This window comes from Telopea speciosissima, chromosome 1 (assembly GCF_018873765.1).
Source record: "Telopea speciosissima isolate NSW1024214 ecotype Mountain lineage chromosome 1, Tspe_v1, whole genome shotgun sequence".
Lineage (NCBI taxonomy): Eukaryota > Viridiplantae > Streptophyta > Magnoliopsida > Proteales > Proteaceae > Telopea > Telopea speciosissima.
In genome coordinates this window covers 26311697-26338671 of record NC_057916.1, presented here as the reverse complement: position 1 = coordinate 26338671, position 26975 = coordinate 26311697, and the positions used below count along the sequence as shown (strand labels likewise).

The window sequence follows — 26975 nt, the reverse complement described above, 5'->3', positions numbered from 1 at the left end:
GGTACTAGCCATGATCAATCCCAATTCTGTACATTTCAGAGCAGCCAATGATCAGATCGCTTGATTTTCAGATCTAAGAGATCGAATCTAGAGCTTTTGGGACCGATTCTGGCTAATTTTGATCTGAATTGGTTTCGGCAAGGACAAATTAAACTCCGATTCCGAGTTTAAAATCCTTGAACGGGACAGTACAGTCAAAACCAGGCAAATAGGCACACCCCAACTCACCAAGGAATGATAGTGTCACGTTAGCAGATATTAACATTCTAGGGAGGGAAGAAAGACAGGAGAGAAGCTATAAAAGCAAATACAGATGGGCTCAATCGGTGAACCAGGCAAAGCTGTTAATGGACTCATTTCTCATCTATAATGCTAGCCACACGCATAAGTAAGCTTCAGCTCATGCACAGTAGTGAAAACCTCTATTCAGTGGAATCCACTCTCATCGAGGTCCTGTATTGGCTGTATAGCCCATTGCAAATGTGAGAACTCTACTGTTGACATATTCATCAAAGATCTGCATGTCTTGATTTTCCCTTTTCCCCTAGTTAACCAGAGATCATTAGTATGTGACTGATAAGATGGATTCTTGATTTTGGAGTTTAAAATTATGAGCAGACCATTGGCGAGAATTGCTCCTCTTACAACAGTCAACAAAACATTGCATTCTCGTTTTCATGAATACACCTATTCAAGCTTGAAAAAACTAACAATTTTATGGACAATTTATAGAATTCCATAAATTACACAGCCAAGCACATAATAAACTAATAATACGACTGCATGACATATATTAAAAAATTAACATTGAAGTGATTATATCAGGGTACAGAGGCAAATTCCCATATCTTCACCGTTCCATCATCGCTTGCTGAAGCTAACAGACTGGTTTCCTGCAGAATATCAAAAGGCCAAGGACATGAGTGCTAAATACTGTGAACCAACATTGGAAAGGACTAATTTTTGCAGATAAATGTGAGCTGTGGTGTTTAGCAATAGAACCACCAGTCTACTAAGATGGTTTGACATTTTTTTTTTTTTTTTGGGGGGGGGGGGGGGTTCACAAGCTCAAGAAAGGCAAGGACTTCTTCCTGTACATGCCCACCCTTCCAAAGAATGAGATGGACACTCTTCCTCTTACCATGATAGTGGTAAAGAGAAATATAATATGATCCAAGGACATAATTTGTGCCCTCTGATCTAGTGAAATGATGACAAGTGCACTTGGGAATACTGGATAAACCTGTTTTCAAAACAAAGATTATAAATTCCCCTCCCCTTTTTCAAGTCTGACAAATGTCAGTTTTCGGCCTCACAGGTAGGACGAAGTTCATCCTGCAGGCCATGATGGCATGACTCTATTTATAATCTCCGATATATGTTTATAAACAGGCTTATTCAACCCCTGTACCCAGCATTCCGAAAATATGGCTAGAAAAAGCAAACACCAGATACCATCACGTCACAATCCATGGTGTCCAAAGCATCTGTGTATCCAAAAGATACTGTAATGCTTACATGACATGGCTATAACCACTGGCTGCTGAATCCATTTCTGGAGACATCAAAGTTGCAGCTTGTGAACTACCATATTGCAGGTATCAGGGGGAAAAGATAAAACGCCATATCACAGCTAAATACAGACAAGGAGAATACCACAAAGTTATGCTATAATAATACACACTAATTTGTGTCAATAATTTCATGCTTTGAACAACACCCCCCCCCTCCCCTTTCTCCATCCCACCTTTCTCCATCCCACAGAAAAAGGGAAAAGAAACCTCCTTCCAGAAATGTGTTTCTGACTAAAAATCTCAACAAATTCAATTGCATCATTGGTAGAGTAGCAAACCATGATGGTAAATAACAATAATTATGGAATGCCCAGGATATGAATTTTGAAAATGTTGAATTCTAAGTGGGGAAACTTCTCAGATGGGACCCATTTGTCAACTGGTTGATATTAGTATAATTCCACCATAATATCCTACTTAGGGCTGTAAACGGATCGGATTCGGCTCGGATAGTGCTATATCCGCATCTGCATCCGATTAGCTATCGGACGGATCCGGATAGTGCTAAACGGATACGGATCGGATATTTTATCCGTTTACATGTAAATATAGCTTTTCGGATAGCTATAGCCTATCCGTATCCGCATCCGTTTAGCTTTCGGACGGATTCGGATAGTGCTAAACAGATACGGACACGGATACGGATTTCGGCTATTCATTTACACCCCTAATCCTACTACATACAGCTTACCGTGTTGTTCCATTGCACGGAATTTACATCCATGTCATGGGCCTTTTCTTTCTTTAACAGCATATTGTAGGAAGGTCCATCAATCTGTAACAAGAGCAGAGTTAAAAACCTTTAGAGAAGGTGGGAAATCATCAGTTAATCAATGTTTAAAAAAACACCCAAAAAAAAAAGAGTAGATGAATGGGAGAAAACCATCTCTGTGTGCTCCTAATCCAACTGATTCGAGATTTTTTTTTTCCAAAAATAATTCAAGAATGTGTTTCTGTATCATTAGTCTTTTAGAAACTCTCAAGTACAAGGATTAGCTGGAAAGTTCCATAAGGGATAGGGGTATTAGCATCATATAAATTTGTATAGTCAATAGAGTTTGGACCCTGTAAGAGAGATTTTTCAAGAGTTTGGGGTGTTGGTTATTTAGGGCCTGACGTTGCTTTATGGACTATGAGTTGTACTCTTCAAATATTTTTACTGGAAGCTCCCCTGATCGTCTTTGCCCATGGATGTAGAACAACATAAGTTGCCTGTGTTTCTTTGTGTTTTTTGTTTTCTTCGTTTTTCCTACACCTATTTTCTCTTTGCTGTCATCCCTAAGTTCTGTATTCACAACAGAAATGAAAACGTCTTGTTGTCTCGGCATCAGCTTGACAACTATGAAAAGGATGAGAGGACCAGTAAATCTTCAAAGAATTTCTCTCCCCGTTCCTTCCTCGACAATCCTCTTCAGTGTTGTTTTAATTGCATAATAATACCACCTTTCTGCAACCATGGAAGTGCTGGTCTGCTGGAAGGGAACCATTGGGGAGTACCATAGTTTTGGAAACACAAACAACTAAAACAGCTGAATCAGGTTTGACTGGAACTGATGCCCTTCTCAGTTCCAAAATCTCTGTGCTTCAAAAAACTGCATCCAATTGGCTGGTTGGTAACTTTTTCTTTCTTTCCCCACTTCTCTGGGCAAACCAATCAATTTAATAAAAAAAGGGATACCCAGTGCACAAGGTTCCCACCACTGTGGGTCAACAATGCAATTTATTTTTGCTTTTCTTTGGAGGGCATGAATTTGTTCCTAGTCGTTGGTATCATTTCATACCAATACACTAGAATTGGAGCTCTTATTTTAGCAAACCATATATAGGATATGTTTCCTGGGCCTATAACCTATGGGGTTTCATAACCACCGTCACTTTGTCAACCAAGTGACATGCAGTTTTTAATGTATTAATGGCAGTTATTTTGGACAAATTGATATTCTATACTATTTCCACCTTTCTTTCCACTAATTTTCTCCTTTATCAACAATCTTAAAACCCAACAATAACAAAAAACCTTCTTCACTGTGCATAAATGGGGCAATACAAAAGATATCGAAAGCACAAAGCAAGATATAAGAAACTGCACCCAGCAGTTCACATGAGCTCTTAGTTCAAGAGTTAATGTGAAAATTGCAAGAGGAGGCATGTGGGGGTTTACCGAACCATCTTTGTTCTCAACAAAAAGACGAATAGCGTCATCAGCTGCTCCGCTAGCAATTACACCCTCCCTGTCAAATTCAAAAATAACAAAAATAAATTCCAAAAAGAAAGGGAAAAATGAATTGTCTTGGATATGATAATGTTGTTTCTCAGTTGTGTAAACTTAAGCAGGCCAATATACTCAGGCAAGACTTTGCGCACATAATCAATACCTATATATACGCCATTATTAAAACAGCGGATGTCTAGATGAAACCTTAAGCTATTATACCATCCAGTCTAAAGGAGATTGGTAGGCCAAAAAATGAGCCAAAAACTACATATAATTCAATCCGAGTTTCAATTAAGAGAAACTTGATTCAGTAAAGATTTTAATATCGATGAGCTGGTCCTGTGCTCTGCCAGGGCACTGGGCTCTGTGCACAGAATGCATAACCAAGGACTTTGTAAGAATCAAGTGCCAGTATTGGTTTTTGTGACATTCTCTATCAAGAAATAATGAACAGCACATGGAAATCAATTGCGCTGACCAAGCACACCGCCTTTTCCGTAATATCTTATTTGCTATTTCAAATCGTGTCCAAAAAAAATAGAATTTTGCAATTCAATGACATTTAAGTAAATCATCTTTATCTTTACTTTTAAAAAAAATTTAAGAAAAGCTTCTTTTTCTTTCTTTTTTTTTGATGAAACAAGCTTCTATTTTCTATCAACGATAATTCTGGAAATTTTATGAAATGTAAAGAACCCTTTTCCTTCATTCCTTTCAACTCAACTAAGCCATATCCCAACTGAATGGGGTCAGCCTTTTCCTTCATTCGTTTCATAATGGAATAAGTTTGTTGACAAATAGCTTTGTTTTGTTGCCAATATGTCCTGATTTCAATAATTTCCATCTAATTTCATTTGCATTAAGAATGAGGATCAAAGTTTTTTAGTGGAGGGCGAAGAGATTAAAGAAATAAGTAAGAGGTATTTTCAGCAATTATTAAATGAGAACTACATGGGAAATGAAAATTAAAATGAATAAAGAACACTGAAGAAACCACAGATAAAAAAAAAAATACTTCCATTAAGTAGGGTTCCTGTAGTCAAAAAGGCTTTGAGAAGCATAGAGGTAGAAAGCTTTAGGAGAAGATGGCAACTCAATTGAGATTCTGGAATGCATGGCAGAAGTGGATGATCCCTTGGATTACCCTGATTTATTAAGTTGTTCAACAAGATTATTAGCACCAGTAGAATGTCAAATGAATGGAGCAAAAATGTCATGATGCCTATCAACAAGAAGAAGGGTTAAACTCAGACCACTAACCATAGTAGGATGAACAGATGAAGTTTGTGAGCCTTACTGAGAAACTTCGAATGAGAGAGTGATTGAGAGAAGATTACGAAAAACTAGAAACAGACAATGAGTTTAACTTTATGCTAAGGATATGGTTGTATTGGTGATTGGTGTTACTTCTGAAAAATCCAATCAAAGAAGTTAAGAGACGAGAAGAAAGATCTTCACACTGTCTTGCTTAAACTTCGAGAAAATCTATGCTAACTCACAGGGATCATTCAGTGTTCTTTTCAAAAGATAAAGGGTAGAATTTAATCGCTAATAAAACTTTACTGAAAGAGAGGAAATGAGCAAAGAAGTTTGTATCTAAGACAATATATTTGATTGTATTGTCGTTGCTTCGAGATGGCAATAAATAAATGATAGTCAGAACTGTCTAAGTTACTACCTTGACCAATGAACTGAAAATATTGTCCGATCATGGTATCCAGCAAGAGTGCAAAGGTGCTTCCTGAGAAATCAAAACAACACTCTTATTAAAGCACGGAAAAAAAGAATAAACAAATACCTAAAAAATGGGAAAAGAGCTGACAATCAACTATTTCAAAAATCAAATACAAGGAATAACCAATGATAAATGCAAGTACAATCTAATTTGAAAATTATGCTACAGTTAAGGCAACCAAAACCTTGATGCTTCCTGGCGCTAGAAAGGAAAAGGAATTATTCCTAGGGAGAACAAAAAATTCTTTACAATATTGTTAGCCATGATCAATGGCTAAACTTCAAGAAAAAATGCAATGTCAGTTAAAGATATCTATGCAATAAAAGAATCAAGAAAATGGAATTATGCACATGGAGGAAACCTTGCAGCTTCTTTAACTTCATAAGGATAAAGCAAGAGGGAAAAAGCCATAATATCTTGACTACCCAGCTCTCTATTTGGATCTCAGAAACATAAATCCCACAGTATAAACTTCATAATAAATAAAGCAAGAGGGAAAAGCTCACTCTCCTGCTGCCCTCATGAAGATTGACATCTATAAAGCATTTGACTCCCTTAAATGGGATTTCATTTCCAAAGTCATGCTCAAGATGTCCTTTCCCCAGTCTTTGTCAATTGGATTCACTCTTGTATCTCCTCTCCTTGTTGCTCTGTGTTGGTCAATGGTAGCTTTGCTGACTACTTCTCCTCTATGGGTATTCGTCAGGGTTGTCCCCTCTCCCCTTCCATTTTCTCCTTGGCCTTTGAAGTTCTCTCTAGGAGCATCCAATCCAATACAGAGAAGCACCTCCTTTCCCCCATTCCGAAATGCAAGGCCCTCAATTTATCCCATCTTGCCTTCGCTGACGATCTCATGATTTTCTCAAAAGCAGATCCTACATCTATTGACATCTATAAAGCATCTCAAAAACTCTTATGCCTTGGTAGTACCTTTGCACCACTTTGAAGGATTGTCGGGTCTTCGTATCAATCTCCAAAACTCTCACTTGTTCTTATTCGGGGTCTCTGATGCAGATATGACTTCCTTCCTTGAGATAATGGGTTTCTCTCTTGGCCGCCTCCCGGTCAAGTATTTGGGTTTACTTTTGATTCCAACCAGATTGACAGCCCATCATTGCACTCCAATGTTTGATTTGATTCATAAGAGGCTTCAACTTCGGAAGGGTAAGGGGGGGGGGGGGGCTCTAGAGCTGATCAGACCAATCCTCCAATCCTCCTATATTACTGGTCAGGTGTTATTGGGCTTCCTTAGTCCACTACCAAGGCAATGGGATCCCTAATGTGTGTGTTTCTTTGGAAAGGAGCTGAATCATCTAGATTCCTTCACCCAATTAGTTGACTACTATTTGTCTCCCTAAAAAAGAGCAAGGTCTTGGCTTGAGAAGGATCAGAGAGGCTAATTCTGCTGGCATGCTCGAATTGATCTGAAAATTTGTAGCTAAGAAAGATAGCATTTGGGTGGATTGGGTTTACTCTGGTCTTCTCAGAAAGGATTCGCTTTGGATAGTTTCCCCACTCCTCTGATGCTTCATGGGTTTGGCGAAATATTTTGAAACACAGGCCTATAGCTCTTCGGGCTATCTCCTCCAAGATTAATGATGGTGTGTCTACATCCCTTTGGCTTGATAAGTGGCATCTGATGGTTGTTCTTCTTATAGTTGTGGGTGCTAGAGCTATTTACTCTTCGAGTATTTGCAAACAGCACTCAGTTGCATCAATTATTTCACATGGGGACTGAGCTCCCCCCCTTCTCTCCTCCCCCGATCTATCCGCTAAATGGAATGCTTTGTCCCCCCCCCCCTCCCCTCAGTTCCGCGAGGTAGGGGTGATATGGTTGTTTGGCTCTCTTCATCTAATGACTTCTCCAGTTCCTTCTCAGCTTGGGACTTTGTTAGAGTTCGTGGGCCTTTATCTCCTGGGTGTAAGATGTGCGGTTTACAGGTCACATCCCCGTCACAACTTCACAGTTTGGAGAGCGTTATCAAATTGTTTTCCGACGCAGGGTTTTCTTCTCCATCGCCAGATTACCGTCTCCCCTGCTTGTTGTTTATGCTGGAATGGTATTGAGGATGTTGACCATCTCTCCTTCTCTTGCCCCTTCTCCTCTATAGTTTGGAAAGAAGTATAGAAGAATACTCCCTTTTGCAAGGGAAGGGATTTAGTTTGATGTGACTTATGCTGGGAAATCTATCTATGATGTAGTCAGCAAGCTTGCCTTTGGTGCTGCTATGAACCATATCTGGATGGAGCGCAATCTCCACAGATGGACCTCTAACACCTGTTCCTTTGATAAGATTTAGAAATCCATCTCTCTCTATCAGGCTGGTCTGGAACCATAGTGAAAGGGCATAATTTATCTTTTCCTTTTCTTCCTAAAGCTTAACAGTCCCAAAATAACTAGATTTGCAGAAATTCAAGCTCACAAGAACAAAGTAAAATAATAGGAGAAATTGTATAACTTGAAATAGGAAGGTCAGATTGACCTGAATTTCTGGTTGAGTGTGGATCTCAGTTAGTAAGACTCCCCGCAAAATATCTCAGGAATCTGAGACCTGGACAGTGATGTGCAGGGTATTCCTAGTAGCACAAGCGAAACAGGGCAGCATTGTAGTAGCTGAGATTTCAACAGTAATAATCAGGAGTAAAGACCAGAATTCAAGAGAAAGCGTAACCAGATATACTATATGGAATTTGAGATGAAACTAAGCAGAACTGAGGGAGTTGTGTAACTAGAAAACAAATTGAAAATTGGAAGAAAAAAAACAGGGGTGCCACAGACTTTGGAAGTAGAGAAAACTAGCCTGAGAAAGGAAGGAATAAAGAAGGGCAAATAGAAAGAAAGATGGAGGACAGGAATCTACCTGTATTGGCCCCTTGGAATCACCAAGCACCCCACTGAGAATCTACCCAGCAAATCTATAAATCTCCCACAGCAGCATAGTTTAAAGAAACTAAACTTATTCATAAATTTGAAGACGAGGTCATAGGCCATCCACCATCATGTCTATAAATAGATTTCATAAATTGACTCTCTAACAATCCTAAACTGATTTGAAATTAAAATTACTACTTGGAATAGCCAAAACAGACTAGTATTTGATACTTGTATTCCGATTAGAAATCTTAAATTAAAAAAAAAAAAAAAAAAAAGAAGGAAAGAAAATAGACTTATAATGAAATTTGGACTCAAATTCCTGATAATTCTAGGACTGGACTTAGCTAACTTGTAACAAATAAAGGACTCAAATAACCCGCCAAACTTAAACTAAACTAATTCTACTTGACTAATCCCGTAGTCATAGCTCCTACCATTAGCTGCCTATTAGAATGAAAACCCCTTGGACCAAAGGCCCAACACATATGTAACTTAACCCAAGGCTTATTGCTACTAAAATAAACTTATTCATGTGATTTTCCTGCAGCAATCTCCTTGTCTTGCTTTCACTTTTGCTGGAACACTTGGTTAGTGCTGTCTTCCTTCTTGAATAATTAAATTTATATAAAAATTTCAGCACACAACTACATGATTTAAAAGTAAAAGCTACAACACTGCCGTCTGCTTCCTTCCTTCCTTTAGTTATTTATTTGGGATATGTTCATGCTAAATGCTGCTTTTGAGTGTTGTTTTGTTGAATAATTGAAGTGAAAACATAGGCTCATAGCATCACTTTTAAATGAAACTGCAATTATCACTAATCTAACTGAATTTAGAATCTGAGTGTCTTACATTTCTCATAATTATTCATTGCCTTGGTCAATATGGCACCACATTGGCGAGGACCTTGGTGCCTAGCCACCACCATGGCTTGCCTTGGTCCATTGACCACTGGGGGTGGTAAATCAGGGAACTGGAAACTTTATTTAGTAAAGATTACATTAGAAAGCTTTATAATTCTTTGTCTCACTTAAAATTTTTTATAAAATTCTTTCTTTTTGTGGATTGGCTTAAACCAGTATGCTGCCATACTTTGTCATATCATCAGGCACCTGGAGATTGGATGACAAGAAAAAAAAATAAAAAATTAACCTGCATGTATACTATCACTCATGTAGCTTATGAGCGTGATTGAAGATTCTTATTATTGAGATGTGGAATAAACATATAAGCCTGCAATGCATTACAAAAATTCCAGTGCCATTAACATGTAAGCCAATCTAATCAAATTGATGCCATTTCATGGTTATGGCCAAGTTGATTGGTTTGCAAATGGTTACAACAAAGCTAACCCAATCAACAGTCGGACATAAGCTTGAGGGATGTGTTGATAAATCTAGATCCCTAAGTTTCTCTTTCTCCTAGCAGTACTTCTGGTTCTTCTAGTAAATCCCTGCATCATTTGCATTTGTCCCCCCTCCCCTCTTTTCTAATGAACCGCATTCCTTCTACTTCTGTAAGGTATATTATTAATAACACAGAATTTAAGAAGACAATTTCCAGCATCTAAGTATCTTTACAATCTTTTTTGACTAATACAATTAAGATACAGTATCCTTGTCAAATAGACAAGTCTTTGACTGTACACAAGAATGTTAAGGATATAGAAATCTGACCAGAAATCACTAAATTTTACAAACAAGTAGCTAATTTATATATTACCTATGGTAAACAAATGCAAAAAAAAAAAAATGTAAGCCTAGGGAGGTACACTGATGCAAAGGGTATTAAGTATACAGGGGAATATCTTCTCACCAAGGGGCAAAACCGTCATTCATTGCCTGTCTGTCAGTCCCCCAAATCTTTAAAGTAAGATCGTCACTGCACAACCATCATTATTAGTTCAAACTTTCCTGGTGGCACTGCTGGGATAAGATAACAGCACTAACAAGAACAAAGAGTAGTCAATCCTAAAGAAAGAATAACCTCCATAAAAGTTTTACATACCTAGAAGTTACCATTTTATCTCCAGTAGAGTTGAAAGATAGGGCCCAGACCGTAGATGAGTGTCCACTAAAGAGAAAAAGAAGAAAAAACCTTATTGGAAAAAATTATTTTAGAAATGCTGTAGAAATGGTTAGATAGTTATGTCCATATAAATAATAAAAGATATAAATTTGATCTACAGCAAATGGGAGAATGAGGGAACCAAACTTAACAAAGAAAAGGTTTTCTCTCTCCTCCCTCTTTTTACTGTGGGTGTCAAGAAGCAAATGCTACCAAGTTTGCACAGATAGTGCAAACTAGGGAAGGACAAATATGAAGTCACATATACTGAAGGATAAAAAACTGCACTTATTTTAGCAGCCTCTACTTAATTTATCAAGAATGCTGGCTTATCATACTTGGAATGATACCGGTTACCTGTTAAATGTTAGCCATTGGCTGCATCTCATTTTGTAATTCCTGGAAGACCGAAAAGAACCTGCTGAAGAATCCCAGGAATATTCAATTTGGAAATTCAAATCCAGCAGCTCATCTTTGTCCAGTACAGACTTCAGTCAGTTGATAACTGCCCAATCTAGACTTTCCTCATGAAATCTTGAAGCAGGATACATATGATTTCAACTTCATCTATTTTTGTCTTAAACAGTGACTCTTTCATAGTGCTATATCTCCCATCTTTCTTGAAGCTTATAGACCAGAATCTAACAGCTGCCATCTATTTCCCTCCACATCACACAACTATAAGAGATGGTGAACTCAAAAAGGTGATGATAATCACTCAAAGTAACATCCACTTTGGCTCTTGATCACAACAACAATCTTGTTTTATTTTTATTTTATTGCTAAATTCTTAGGGGTACATTGATATATATAGTTGCCACCCAGCCCAAGTCCTACGGTAACTCAGACATTCTAATCCCTTGTACCGATTCAACACCTACTAAATAGAAGTCAAATGAGAAGTAGAAAACCTCTCTAAAGCAACTGCTCAGCCTACAAAGGCCCACTAATAACTGGAACTAAAAAATAGCATTATATGAATAAAAAAATCCCCAGAATAACCTTCTGCACAACCTTATCTACACTAAATCAAACTATTACAGAAGTGCCAGCACAACAAAAATTAACTTTTCCTTGAATATTATTTCTAACCTGCCCAACCTATTCAAAACCCTTTTAACCACATGTACTACTCTATAAACCGTAACTAATGACATCAATTTGCACGCTTAAAGTAACCAAGTGGGGCTCACTGCACCCCAGGTGGAGGGGTGGGGCCTGTGGGGGAACCAAATCCAGCCTGCAAAACAATATTCTTGGCTCACAAATTCAACTCCTGTTCTTTTCCCTTTTATGACTTCAAATCCCCATAAAAAATAACCAAAAGATCTAAAATTGTGAACGTTGGGAATGGCCTGCCATTATGAGTGACAACCAAGGCACAACCATCAAAAGATCTATCACCGTAAAAGCATGCTATGATACCAAAAGTTGAAGCAAGACAATCCACACAGCAGTCTAGAACATAAGGTCAGGGTTGGATGTGTTTAGGGATGGTGAAGTTATGTATTCATTCAATGGAACAAAGAATAAATAGGAAAACAAGATTACTGGGAAAAAAGGATAACAGGCTGAGTTAGACAGCATAGAATGAGAGCCCCAGAAGTGTCACCATGTATCACTGATTCAAGGTAGGAGTCGCACCAGATCACTATCTCTCCTTTCAAATGGGCTCAATTGTATTCTATCACCAAAATCTATGCAGTATCAGTATATAAGTTAGAAAATTACGGAGATCTCTTGATTTTAGCTTCATTGCCCAAAAGGAAATATGTTGTACCAAAAAGATATTGTAACAAAAAGCTAGCCAGCAAAAGAACACATAAATACCCATGCAAGCACATACAGGGAGTATATCGCTCTGACTTGCACATATAAAAACTTATATCTTCCTATCAGTGACCTTAAGTTTCAACACTGTTTGTTGAAGAATCACCTTCACAAGTTTCCATGCCATTTCAATTACATTAAGCTAAAACTCTCAATGTTGAGAATTTGGAAAACAACTATACCTTTAAAGGTCTAAGTCCCCACTGCTGTCATTTGATACTGAAGTCCATGTCGATTTCTCCATAATCATAACTGCTACAAGTGATGATGGCAGCCTAAGAAAGAACTTTCTCTGATACTAATATTGTTATTTGATACACATTACTGGCTTGAAATGATGCTATCATTAATGCAAGACTTCAGATCTAAATGCTGTACCAAATCGAATTAACATAGAGTGGAATGAATTTGATAACTTAAGGAAAGCCCCAATGACTTTGAGATCTCAATCAGCAAAAAGTTATTATCCTTCCTGGGTTGATCATCCAGTGGATGGAGGAAAATCAATTTTGATGGGGCTCAGAATAGGAAGAAGAACAGAGCAGGTAGAAGGGTAAAAATTAGTAATAGACATGGAGGATTTGAGGCTGGAAAAGCTGCAGTCAGTCCACTCTCCTCTGTTCTGATATTTGAAGCTCTAGCTCTCCGAGATGGAGTCCATCCAGCTCGTAGTCTGAATTATTTTCAGGTGCTGTAGGAGTCAGATTCTCTATTTCTCATTCAAGCTGTTAATGGGGAGGCTACTGTGAATGCTGAAATGCAGATCATCATGGACAATTTGAAGGGTTTATCTGCTTTTCTTAGAGCTTGCATTTTCCAACATTGCCCCAGATCGCTGATAAAGCAGCTCACAATCTAGCAAGAAGTCCATTTTCTTTCTTTGTTTATCCTGTAAGGATCTCTTTTCCTGCGTATGTTCTTGTTCATGTCCTACATAAGGACTGTAATGGTGTAATCCACCTACTCGTTCTGTTTCAAACCAATTAACCCTTTTCTTTTGTTCGGGAAAAAAATATTGGAAGAGTTTGAGCCACAATGAGAGCACTGGCACAGAATGGACAAAGTCTATGCACAAGAAAGGGGGGGAAATCTCCTTGAACTCATCCTCTACTCCATCTGCAAATGGCAAGAGGACACATATCTCATCTCATACATTCTCTCCTCAGTCTTCACCTACAAATCAACTGCACGACTTGCTGCAGGGTTACAACACCCTCCCCTCCTCCCCCCCCCCCCAAAAGAAAAAAAAAAAGAAAAAAAAACTGGTGTCTACTGCTATTACATTAGGTAGAATATAGATCACAAGAACAAGTATTGGTGACACATAAAGCCTGCTACGTCGTACTTAGAAGACCGTCCATCACATACAGCATTTCATGATCAACTGCATCACCATTCACACAAGTCGTGCGGTTATATTATTCTGTTCTATCAACATTATCATCTTTTCTTCATCCCCGCATATTATGTCTGGTTATTGCAACACAGTAGGTTGAACCCAAGTTTGTATGTGAAAGGCCTATGCAACATCTAAATCAGCAACAGGCAAGACATTATCGAAAATACATAGGCTTGCCAATAGAAAATTTGAGTCGGTCAACAAATGGGACTGAATAATAAGTAAATGGATCAACTGGATAAAGTTAGGTTATTGAGAAAGCTAGTTGAGGGTTCAGAACCAAACAGAAAGACATGATCCCCATTGAAGTTTATGTTTTGATGGATGACCAGCCTAGCTACTCCTTCAACAGCGCGATGAAGAAGACTTGGGGCAAAAGAGGAAAAGCAAAAGGTATCCAGTAATCTGAGAAAGGGACAATTCAAAAACCACCGGCAGTATTCATGTGAGACTGATTGTGAATGGGACACAGTAGGAAAGGATATTTTTAATAAGAGATGCCAACTATAGCATAACTGATAAACTACAACCAGAAGAAAATGGTAATAGAAAGCGGCATGAGGAAACTCCATTTTAGGAGAGTACTCACTAAGATAAAGCAGAGATGTTAAGATATAGTACTTGTTAGGTTCACCTAGAGTTTGAACACAATGCCAATCATCACTGTCTCCATCCTCGGCCCAAATCTGCCATTTGATAAAATAAGATCAGGCGCATCATCAGTAAACCACACTACTAGTTGTTGAAAATGGATTGAGAACATCTACCAGTTTTAACAGTCAGGTTCCTCGAAGGGAAGGTATATATAATTCACCAAATCGCATACCTTCACAGTATTATCGTAGCTACAAGAAAACAGAACATCCACAGAAGGATGCCACTGAACCATCTTCACGTCCTGCGTATGCCCTTGCAGAACTGAAACACACTCGAACTCATTCCCTGGCAGAACTTCCCAGATCCAAACAGATTTATCTCGGCTACATGTGGCAAGTAGAGAACCGGATGAATTCCATGAAACACTTTTGACTTCATTCTCATGGCCCTATACATAAACAGAAAGAAGCTATCATACGTTGCAGGCAGAAGGGGGGGGGGGGATGGATACAAATAAGTCCTCAATTAACAACATTCTATATAATCCAAGCCACAGTAGCCTAGGTTACGGTAAACAATGTGAGAATGTCCCAATTCCACAACATTTTCTGAACTAAACTAGCAATGATAGGGGTCTAGAGAGAGAGAGAGAATGAGAGATTGATGGTCAGCAAATAAGGATACAGAAAAAGAGCATGACATCACTTTCACACAGTTGGAGGAGTACCTCCAAGGTAGAAATGCATTCGAAATCATTCCCAATTTGCTCCCAAATACCAATAGTGGCATCAAAACTTGCTGTGGCCAATAATTTCCCAGACGGAGACCAGGCGCAGGACCTAACAGTTCGAGTGTGCGTTTCTTCCAAAACGGCCTGTGTAGTTGTATCATCCAAATAAACAAGAAATCCAACAGATACCCACATAATTATCAAATAGCCACGAAATCCTAGGCTACTTCGAGTAACCAAAACCAAAAGGGTTGAAAACAAACCTTGCAATCCCAAGAACCCGACGACCGGCCGGAAGGAGTCTGCTGCCATATTCGGACGGTCTTGTCGCCGCTGCATGAAGCCAACATGGCGGGAATCCCAGCTACACCGGTAGCAGGATTCCAAGCCAGACTCCAAACCCTATCGGTATGGCCTTCAAGCTTCTGAATCTCTTTCAATTGGAGATTTCCGTCGATTAACTCCATGGAAGAATTCCGCGAATATGGAATACAGTGGAGTAACTAATGTAGTGATCGTCTCGGGTGATTCGAATGGATCTGCAAATGGAAACCACCGAGTGTTTCAGCTTCGCTCTCCGACTCTTAGTCTCGTGAGACTTGCGAGTTGCGACTACTCAACGACTACAGACTACCGAAACTGGGGCAGAAGCCTCGGAGGAACGATCAAAGGTGTATGGAAAGCTCGTGCCTTAACTTTAATTAATTACTAGTGGTTAGATTCGAACTCATGACGTGGAATTGAGATTAACATTAAACATTAATACCTGGCAAAGGTCTAATCTTTTGATCGATGGCCCTGCAAGGTGCGTAATCTCGGTATCGGCTGGATCGGCCGATACGGATTGGGATCACTCAAACTCGGGCATATATGACATTTTTTCCTTTTTTATAAATTTTTTTTTATTTTTACCATTTTACCCTTGTCCGTACAGCTGGATTGGATGGGTCTCAGCTGATACCGATCCAATCTGGCCAAAATCGGCCGATCCGATCCAATCCATGATTACGAACTATGGATGGGGGCCTTTTCACTTCGTGATTGTCAATGGTGAAGCCTGGTTTCGGTCCAGAAAGTGCAGTTGGGATCTTTGGAGGGTCATTTCGGCCTCGAAACTAGCTCGAATGGCCTAAAAAGCGGATACATCTTTGTCAAAGGCACATGGCGAGTTGTGTTGGGCTCGTCGAGACCTTCGAATCGATATGTTTTGAGATATATATTATGTTTTGGTCCGACTCTGTCTGGTTTGACATTTTCGGGTCTGGGGGCATTTCTGTATTTTCTCGGGTTATGGTTTTTCTATAAAGTGTTCTTATCACTTTGAGAGGTTAGGGAGTGAAATCTGAGGGTTTGTAATTTTTCAGAGATATAATGAAATTCATTCTATTGCTCGGCTGTGAACATAGTTTCCCATCTTAGGGGCGAACCACATAATTCCCTTTGTGTTGTGCGTTGTGTGATTTCTCATTTTCACTTTCTTCTGTAAATCGCCATTTCTGGGCATTGTTTTCTTAACACTGTCATATTGTGTACACACAAAACCAAAATCACTGGGCAAATAAACCGATTCTACATTCCTTTTTCTGACTAATGATCTTCAATACACAGCACATTGGGATCCAATTATCCGATATTCTCTGCTATTATTTGTGGAACCAGATCTTCTCCCGCGTGCATCTAACGATTGGGTTGGTATGATGCACACTGGGATGTGTGCATGGGTGTGCATCATGCTAGCTCAGCCGTTAGATGCATGTTGAAAAGGATCTAAATCCATTATTTATGGTCTTTAATACATTAAACCGGATCAAAAGTGATTGATTATATGGCAAATTCCGACCTTGGATAGTTAAGATTCTCTTCTGAATTAGTGGTGTGTCAAATTTGGTGATCCAAGAGGATAACAGCTAGCATAGCTGGCTTGAGGCTAGTACAGTTGAGAGGAACCTAGGCCCTAGGAGGTTTCGAGTTTGAGATTTCTTGGTCCTCGTCTAGTCTAAGATCTCCTTGCAACTCCACCTACAAAAATATATGACGATCCAACTAATTACTCACTCATATGATTCACTTAATATTGGACATCTCTTTCAGTGTTCGTTACTGCTATTTTGGTGAAGGAAATAAAAATTATCCATGATGTTAGAGTAATTCCCATTCAAATGTTATTTTTTTTTCTCTATCTTTCTTGCTCCTAATATATGAGTCGACATGGATGATGTAGTTTTTAAGACAACCATTGATATGGTGTATAGATTCATCCCTACATTAGTGGTGTGGGAAATCCTCTTTCTTTGGTTAACTGTTACTTGTTTTTTTAATCATACCTTAGCTGTCCTTTAGGGATCCGGCTCCTTTCCAGGGAGCCCAATGCCCAACGAGTGCCCAGGATAGCATCCAAGGGTTGGGTTGTCTCGCACACATCTCGATCCCTCCTTTTTTTTTTTTTTTTTTTAATATCACAATTCACAAAGTATTAATAAGATTGATCTAAAATTTTATAGGCATGTAAGAGATAATAAGACCTGCTTGCACGCCTAATTTAATTCCATGCGGCTATCACATACTTGGAATTAAGTGATTCATTGTATTAAGCATAACAAATGGTTATTCTACTACCACATGCCCCAAAACAATGGCTTAATATTTAGGAGAAAGTTGACTTATAATACCAAACTTTATTCTAAGTATTTTAGTCATAGAAAATATTTAGTGGGTGATTTGGTAGGGTAGAATCCAATTTTGAGTAACCTTGTAATTTTCTCTACATTTTACTCAGGATTTTGCTCAGGGAGCCTCTTCTCCAACACCACGGATCATACTTCCCATTAAGGATGTAAATGAATAGCCAAAATCCGTTTTCGTATCTGTGTCCGTATCCGTTTAGCATTATCCGAATCCGTCCGAAAGCTAAACGGATACGGATACGGATACGGATAGGCTATAACTATCCGAAAAGCTATATTTACATGTAAACGGAGAAAATATCCGATCCATATCCGTGTCCGTATCCGTTAGCACTATTCGAATCCATCCGAAAGCTAATCGGATACTGATGCGGATATAGCACTATCCGAACCGAATCCGATCCGTTTACATCTCTACTTCCCAGTCACTAAATAAAGGGAGGTACTAGAAATCTCAAATAAAGTGGGGAGGAATCTGAAGTTGTGAGAAACAAGGTGGCCTAAGTGTAATAAAGGGTTAGAAAAAAACATTGACCAGTTCCGTAGAGCATCCCCTTTCAGGGACATTTGTCACTTGTTAATTTGATAATACTGAAATTCCATCCTCCAACCGGTATCTGAGTCATTGACCTAAACCGAAAATAAATGTAGTCCCGTAGAAATAAATCATAGAACTGAGATCTGGGAGCTCATTGAGGTTAAAGGCCCCATTTGCCGAACAGGAGCTCCGATCAGGAAACAGAGAGGTGAAAGAAACGCCAAAGAAGAAGGCTTAAGCCATGGAGTCGTCTGCTCGAAGAAGCGGAGGAGGGATATTAGAAGGACTGTACAGGGTCCTTATGCGCCGGAACTCTGTGTACGCGACCTTTGTCCTCCTCGGCGCTTTCGCTGGAGAACGGGTAGGGTTTCGCTTTAATTACCCTTTTTTTTTTTTTCCCACTTTTGAATCTCTGTTCCCCCAGTAATGATCTCTTGTGGATTATAGAGACCGATTTGATTCTGTTTCTGTTCTTCTGAATTCGAACGCGATAGTGAGATCTGATAGAAAGAGATCAATGATGTAGTCATCTTAATTTTAACGATCGAATTCAAACTGGAGTAGCTATCATCTATTTTAAAATTGTGTTTATTGGTACATGTTGGAACGAATTACTGAATTAACGCTGTATTTCACGATGGCATTTAATTCATACCAAGTTATTGTATTGTTTGAATGTAAAACAAAAGATGATGTTCTTTTTTTTCCCTTGTGGCGCATTTTTTTTTTCTTCTACTTCTTATTTAATCAATGAGGTTTTGTATTGGATACAGGCAGTGGATTACGGAGTTGACAAGATCTGGGAGTACAACAACGTCGGGGTATGCATCGATACCCTATCAACAACCCTCCCCACCACCCCCCCCCCCAAAAAAAAATAAAAAATAAAATGATGGATGTATTTCTGTATGTTTTTTTCATAGTTAGTTGCCACTTTGTTTTCATTGTGGTGGTTGTTATAATGTCATGAAAATGTTGCATGTTTAATGCATAAATTAGTGTTGCTTGTTGGAGAGCAAATATAAGAAACCGGAGATGGAGCTTTACAAATCAAACATGGTCTGTAATTTAATCCAAAATAAACAGAGAACAGGAACTTACCTCCATTAGGTCCCAATCTTCCTGCCATATGGTTGTCCAACACACTGCTTTCTTCCATTGGAGTCTGGACGATAGGTTCTTTGTTGCCTTTCTCCCTTCAGATTTCAATTGTTTATCGCTAATGAGTTTCTATTTTTTCAAAATACTCTTAGACCCCAAAAAAAAGGGCCAACATAGATGGAGTTTGTTGGGGTATATATCTAGAAAACTAGGACCCTTTAGCTATTATATAACCAATAATATCCACCTTCTTCCCATCAAGTAAACAGAGGTAGTTTGGTTACAACAACCGCCACAGTTTGCAAAAAGAATCTTTAGCAACTTAACATTAGCGGCTTAAGATATGCACGGGCTAGTGTGACTATTTGGGCCACATCTGCCAACATTTGCCCATTTGTTCCATTTTATCACATGACAAAATACGTCTTGAGTTGCAAACTTGATGTATGACCATACTGTATCATATAGGTTCAATCCTTATGGATTACTTTATGTTCAAAATGGAAAAATCTAAAATCATGAATCATGAAGGTATATGTTCAATATGTAGAACACTCTCTCCCATTATAACAACGATTCATAGTTTTTAAAATAAACCCTTATGTTGCAAGCTTCAACTTTATGCAATCAACCCCATGGTTGATTCATTGTCCAAAACTTTTATTACCTTTTTTCTTTATAGACATAGACTTTATTTGCATAAAACAAACAAATGACAGAAAAACTTAAATTCAGAAATATCAATTGTATATTGCAATGCATTTGATAAAACATTAGGTATAGAATGATTTATGCAATCCCATATGACTCACACGATCCATAAATTGGGCGAAAGCCCTTTTGTGGAAGGGTCGGCAATCATTTCCTTAGTAGCAACATGTTCTATCGCTATTTGACAATCCTGTCCATTGGGTTGTCCACGAATGTATCTTCAACCTTCTCTGCTACAAACCTGAGCACTTTAAGTTCTTCCTTGTCATTCACAGTCTCCTCAATTGTTTCTTCAACCACTTCGTCAACTGTAACACCAAGTTCCACATCATCCTCTGCCTCAACATTGCTTGCTTAAGATTCTTCAATGTAAGCCTCAACATTCGAAACATCAAGGACTGACTCTTCCTTTACGAATGAAATTTCTGGAACATCTTCAATATTAACCTCAACTTCGTGTTTTCATTCACTGATTGGAGGTTTCATATCTTGTTGCTTGTTCATCTTCAAAACTTCAATGACTGCCATAGTAGCATTCCTTGGAGGTGGAGGATGGAAGGGACCAAACATGACTTCAAACGTTTGTTCAAAAGAAGCCATTTGGTCTAATAATTGCTTCACACTCTCTTCAAGTGTAAATGCCTTTTGGTGGTGAGCTTTCTTCGCATATGTTCCGATAGGATCTTGTTCTTCAACTTGTACTTTATCTCTTCCCAAGTCTGAGGTTCACATCTTCTAGCTTAGAGTCTCTCTTCATGGAATTTCCACCATTTTCTAGCATGACCAATCAATCGCGAGTAAACAACCCTAAGTTTCTGCTCCTCGGTCGGGTTGTACCGGTAAAAAATTTTCCTCTGGAGAATCCAACCAATCAAGGAAGAAGAATAGATCCCTCTGTCCAACAAAGTAAGGAACTGCTGACTTCATCTTCCTCATACCTAGGAGGTGATGGGCTCTAATACCAAATTATGAGGCTATATAGGAACTATCCAACCCCAGTCAGGATCACAAATAACACCAATATAGGTACTGGTTTCATATTTGAAACAGTGATGCAATCTGGAACTCAGGTCTGAAACAGTAGAATAAATAGGTTTCCTCACCCACAAAATCTGGGTAAATTCTAAACAGCAGTTGTTGAGATATGGCTCCTTCGAATTACAGCAGCAGTAACCTTCAGAACAGACCAGCCAATAGCATAGATCAAGGGGTTTCAGTAGCTTGCTGATCTGAAGTCATACCTGACTCCAACTCAGGTCGAGTGAGCCTCTTTGAGGGGTGATATGATCCCCAGAATTGCAGCAGCAATTAATGTAGTCCTAGATAGGTAGGAGACCTACTAGGAGCCAAGCAACAGGATCAAATAACAAAAGGGGCTGCTGGTTCGAAAGGACAGCACTAGGATTTAGGTCAATTCCTAGGGTTAGGGTTGGATATTGGGAAAGGGGTTTATAGGGTATTAATGGGCAGGTCTAGGGGGTCAATATGGTATAAAAATAATAGGATTTGGGAAGGTTTTAAAATTCTGCAGTTCTGGACAGAATTGTGTTGCAGGTTTTGGGTTTTAATGGAGTGAAGGAATGGAGGGGATAAAGTGGAGACTAAGGGCTGGATTTTGGATCAAGTATGGTGAGAGGTGTGAGGGATATAGGCTAGAAGTTTGGTTAGGAATTGATGGACAGATCTGAAATTATGAAGGAGATTATGGAGTCCTAGTTAAGGTAGGAGTTGCAGGTTTAATGGAAATTAGGGTTTCATGGAGGGAGAGGGGTGTGGATTAGGTTAGAGGATGAAGAGGGGAAGGATATATGCAGGAAACTAAAATTACTTACTGGTTTGATCTCCTTCAGAGGCAACAACAGTAGCTTGAAGAAGCTTGAATGAAGAAGAAGAAGGACCTCCCGATCTACAAGATGCAAGGAGTCGATCGGAGTCCACCAATCCCTTCACCTTGATATTACTCACAAAGCAACCTTGATATTACTCACAAAGCACACTCACGATGGAGCAAAGGCAGCAACAAAGGCAGCAAGCATAAAGCTGAGTTTTTATTAATCAAAATTCGTATACAATGCTGGCCTCCCTTACAAACTTATATAGAAGACTAAAAAATAGACTTAGACACTAAAAAAGAATGGCCTAATCCTATCCCTAACCTATGAGCTAACTTAAACTGACTAGGAAATTGAAATAGACTCAAAATAGAGTCTTAATGACTTAAAAACAACTTAAACTACCTAAAATAAAAGAAGATTCCCTAGTAGCCAATAGGATATAAGAACCTTTTAGCCAATAGGATCACTTCACTTAAATTAGACCAATTGAACCAATTGGATGCAACCAATTTAAACCGGTTCAATTAAAAACACAAAATAAAAACTAAGTATTGGGCTAATCCCGTATGCAACCTATGTACCCCTATTTTAGGCCCAGAAAAGTGGCCTATTACATTAGACACCCATGGGATCAAAGGCCCAACATGTATGTAACCCAACCCTAGACTTATTTCCAATGAAACAAGCCCTATTTGGTGATGAATTTGCATCACAAGGTCTCCTTAACTGCAGGGAAAACCAGGATTGAACCAAGCAGCAGAAAATTAGAAACTAACCCAGCCGCAAGGTGTGATTGGTGCCACAGATCAGTGATCAAATTGCAGTAGGTGTGCAACTATGTGGTGATCTCTGAAAGAGACTAACAGCTTCAATAATAGGGGTCCGTTACTTAGTTGCAGATGATGGAAACAAAATAGGAACAAGGAGAAGGGGGATCGGGTAAGGAAGAAAGGGGGATAGGGATAGGAGGGATTGGGCGTCTCACCTTTCTCAGCCTCTCTCAGGACAATGCATTGCAAAACAGCAACATAACACCAATGTAGGTCGTATCAGATTGAATCATTATGTACCTGATGTTTTATCAAAGACATTATAATATATAGTTAATGTTACTGAATATAAGTTTTTCTAACATTTGTTTATTTTGCCCAAATAAAGTCTGAAATGATAGATGTCTATAAAGATTTGGACCGTAAATGACCATGGAGATGATTCCATAAAGTTGAAGCTTGACACATAAGGGTTCATTTTGAAAGAATGACTCATTGTAATACATGGAAGGTAGTGTTCTACATATTGAACATGTCCGTCATGATTAATGAGTTTTAGTTTTCATTTTGAACATAAATTAGTCCATAAGGATTGAACCTAGGTGATGAAGTATGGCCATATATCAAGTTTGTAATTGAAGACGTGTTTTGCCATGTGACAATATGAGCAAACTGCGAGACTGTTGGCTAATGCGACCCAAATTGCCACATCAGCCCATACATATATTGAGCTGCTAATGTTGAGTTGCCAAAGGCTCCTTGTGCGGACTACAGCAGGGTTGGGCACTTGGGCCACATCAGCCCATGCATATATTGAGCCACTAATGTTGAGTTGCTAAAGGCTACTTGTGTGGACTACAACGGTTGTTGAAATCACCTCCACTTTCTTGATGAGAGGAAGGTGAATACTAGTGGTTACATAATGGTTGAAGGGTTCTGGTTTTAAGGATATATACAACAATAGAGTCCGTCTATGTTGGGGATTATTTTTGGTCTGAGAGTAACCTGAAAAACCAGAAACTCATTAATGATAAACAATAGGAATCTGAAGGGAGAATCCTCCAGAGGAAAGCAGTACGTTGGATAAATCATAGTATGGTAGGCATGATGGAACGTAATGGAGGTAAGTTCCTGTTCTCTGTTTATTATGGATTAATTTATAAACCATGTTTGTTTAGAAACCTCCGTCTCTGGTTTCCAAAATTGCTGAGTTGAGCTTTTGGTTCACAATTTTCCTGCATTTTTTAGAATTTGATGAATATATTTATATCTGGTAACTGGATGTTTCAAGGCTCTAAAACATTGTTGATTTACCGGAACATGATATCATCAAGAAAGCTTAAGAAAATATTTCATATGTACTTGGAAGTTTGCATTTGTTTCATATGTTACTGTTGCTGAGCAAAGATGATCATGTCATGTGGGAGCATTTTCGATGTTGTTATTTAAAAAATGCATCACATGGAACATAGAAAATACTATTTCATGCAAGTAGCAAGTTTTTATTTTTGTAGATCTTTGATCTCCCGTAAATACGAAAGAAATAGAACTATTATATTGGAGGTGCTATTCTCTCGCTCTAGGAAGAATAAACTCAAATGAGTCCTTATACCATCGGAAGAAAGCTAGAAAATGATTAAATTTGTTTACCAGCTAAAGATCTAATGATGGGCATTGGCTTGCTTTCTAGTTCATAGCTTGGGCTGTTGGGTTGGGGTTTGTACTTCTATTGCCTCCATTAGTGGGATGCCACTTTACTTCATTATTCAGTTCTTTATCGATAAAGTGTTTATTTCATTGGTGGGGGTTAGATCCAAGTTTCAGTGGGACAAAGAGTTAAAAGCCTGTCTTATTGCCACATGAAACTGGAACTTCAAAATTCGTTCTTATTTCTTTGTTGATTTATTGGTAGTGCATACCAGCTCGAATTATATTTCATAGTTCTTTGAAGACCACCTTTATTTTGATGTTATCTCTAGTTTGGAATTTCCAATTTCAGCTTATTTACAAGACATACAATATCTAAGTGATACTAACATCGTCTCGACTCAACTCACTAAGCTTTAATCCAAGTACTTGGAAGTTGGCTACTTCAGACCTGCTCTGTCATTCCCCTCTAAGGTCTGATCAAGTCAAGTCAACTATTTGTTTCTTTTCTTACCATCTCACCAGGTTGTTGTTTACTTGCCCTTTGTTTTTTATAGGTAGGCCTCAAGGAGAGTTACTCATGACCTCTTAAGGTGGTGGTCTTTGCCAACTGAGCTACTCCCTTGGGGTGTTGTTTACTTGCCTTTTGTCCTTGTATCTGTTAACATTTCGACTCTGCACCATATCTCTCCTTAGTGCTGCATTTGTTGGTTTTCATTTTTGCGGCTGGATCATGTCAATTAACTTTCCCTTTTCATGTCACCTATTGGTGTAGCTTTGAGTTTCTTAGAATGCATTATTTTCTCAAAAAAATAGTTTCTACATTTTCAAGAGTCTGTCCTTTTCAGTCTTGCCACTCTTTCACCTCAGTGTTTTCAATTCCACTACTATCATATGCATATGTTTTTTTTTCTTTATGTTGCTAAAACCCCAGATCCATGAAACTATTGCTGCTCATAGAAGGTTTGCTTAAAAGTTTATGTTTGCATTCCACATCAATGGCTATGTAAAATGAGAGCTAGACTAACCTAGAGGTCGGATATGTTTTGTGCCCTCCAAGCTGTGGTAGTTTGGTGGCAATACATATATTGCTAACTTTGGTCTGGCTGTCTAGATTCCTGATGCTAAGATGTGCCATCTGTAGGGATTCTAAAATGCTTTTAAGTCGGCTATTTTTTTACCATGGTGCCATTTGGAAGGCTTGGGGATGACAAATAGCTAGTCTTCCTTTGAATTGTTCATAAATATCGGCTGAAGTGCTGAACTCATATAACTGAGAAAACTGTTGATAAATGAACGGAATCATTGCTTTGTTCTTCGGTTTTCTTCATTATTGACTCATGGATACAGAGTAGTTTGGTGCACTGTCACGGATACTGCAACCTCTTCCAAAATCCAGAAATCAGGATAATAGGCGCTTCTTCCCACCCCACCCCTAGCTTGGCTTAGTTTGTGGATATTGTTTTCCTGTAACTGGGTTTCTTTTTTTGTAGTTCCTTGTTTTTGTTCTTTGAAGAATTATGCTATGAACTTTGGAAACTGGGATCAGACCCCAAGTCTGTGAAATAAAATGTTGTCAGTTTCTCCATTTGCTGTCTGCCCTATTGCTTCTAGGTTCAGGGGAAAGATGAAATCATCCTCCCATGGGTATTCCTGGGACATTTCTTACTTCTAATTAACTTTTCGATGAAATATTTAGGATTGAATAAATCAGATGGTTGCAAGTGTCCTTAGATGTTAAGGAAATTGAGAATATACTAGAGGCAAAGACATAATGGATGACATATATTCTTTCTATTCATTCTAAATTTCCCTATGTGCTCTGGTCTCAAGTCTAGAACTGAACTATATGGAGTATCTGAATCATGAACCAGCAGCTTGTGGTTCTGTCAAATAATTCCTTCATTTGAAGTAAAATAAAAGCCTTGATTATTGTAAGCCATAAGATGTGGGAAAGCATCTAGAATGTTTTCAGTTCTGTTGCGTCAACTGTGAGTTGACTGGATGAAACAAAAGGTGAAGCCATGAACAGTCAATAAAGATGATCTTAAGTGATGAAATTGCTTAACTGGAGATGGATGGTGGAAAATTCAAGTGACTGTTACCTGGTCCAGCATTTTTAAAGAATTGAAATTCCTTGTAAAGATTGGAAGCTTGTGTCCACTATGGGGAGGTTTTAAGATATCTGTTGCTATCATGCAGCTACTTGCTCGTCTGTGGATTTGCTCAATTAAAAATAAAAAATAAATCGAAATGATTATCTTCCTTGGTGAGGCTTATTCTTGTCCTCTTTGTAAATTTGCAGTTGTAAATCATGCATGCATCAGGTTAATTGTTGCTTAGTTTTTCTCCAATTATGGGTTTTAAATAAAAATTTCTTATTGTCATGCAGAAACGGTACGAGGACATTCCGGTGTTGGGTACAAGGCAATCTGAATAATGATATATCAAATTTTCGTCTCCACTCCCTGAAGTTTCACAGAATTGGTTTGAACGTTGGCGGGTTCAACAATTTTGATGGTCTTGGAAACATCTTATATTGATCATTTAATAAGTGCTATGTTGCTCAGGCGACTAACTGTAATTTTTCAAAATGCAGCTAGATTGTTTTTGGATGGTTGGATTTCGGGTTTGGCTAGTTTGAACTTATTATTGATTTGATTTCAG

General features: G+C 38.6%; 2 protein-coding genes across 4 annotated transcripts; one reads left to right on the top strand and one right to left on the bottom strand.

Moving 5' to 3' along the window:
• Positions 1-639: 639 nt before the first annotated feature.
• LOC122647887 (protein CIA1) lies at positions 640-15703 on the bottom strand. 3 transcript variants are annotated; one of them, XM_043841195.1, is made up of 11 exons: positions 15532-15695; positions 15286-15501; positions 15020-15166; positions 14522-14740; positions 14317-14381; positions 10407-10472; positions 10215-10280; positions 5468-5530; positions 3736-3805; positions 2266-2349; positions 640-893 (listed from the first exon to the last, which is right to left on the bottom strand). In XM_043841195.1, the coding sequence occupies exons 2-11, from the start codon at positions 15487-15489 to the stop codon at positions 822-824; spliced, it is 1056 nt and encodes a 351-aa protein (XP_043697130.1). In that variant the 5' UTR covers positions 15490-15501; positions 15532-15695; the 3' UTR covers positions 640-821. The 3 variants fall into 3 exon arrangements, with proteins under 3 accessions (XP_043697130.1, XP_043697126.1, XP_043697136.1); XM_043841191.1 differs by having other exon boundaries at positions 15286-15702; XM_043841201.1 differs by lacking the exon at positions 5468-5530 and having other exon boundaries at positions 15286-15703.
• Positions 15704-18361: 2658 nt separating this feature from the next.
• Positions 18362-26975, top strand: LOC122658434 (cytochrome b-c1 complex subunit 9-like). Its single transcript, XM_043853400.1, has 3 exons — positions 18362-18605; positions 19018-19065; positions 26701-26975. Exons 1-3 carry the CDS (start codon positions 18486-18488, stop codon positions 26746-26748), a joined length of 216 nt encoding a protein of 71 aa, XP_043709335.1. The 5' UTR covers positions 18362-18485; the 3' UTR covers positions 26749-26975.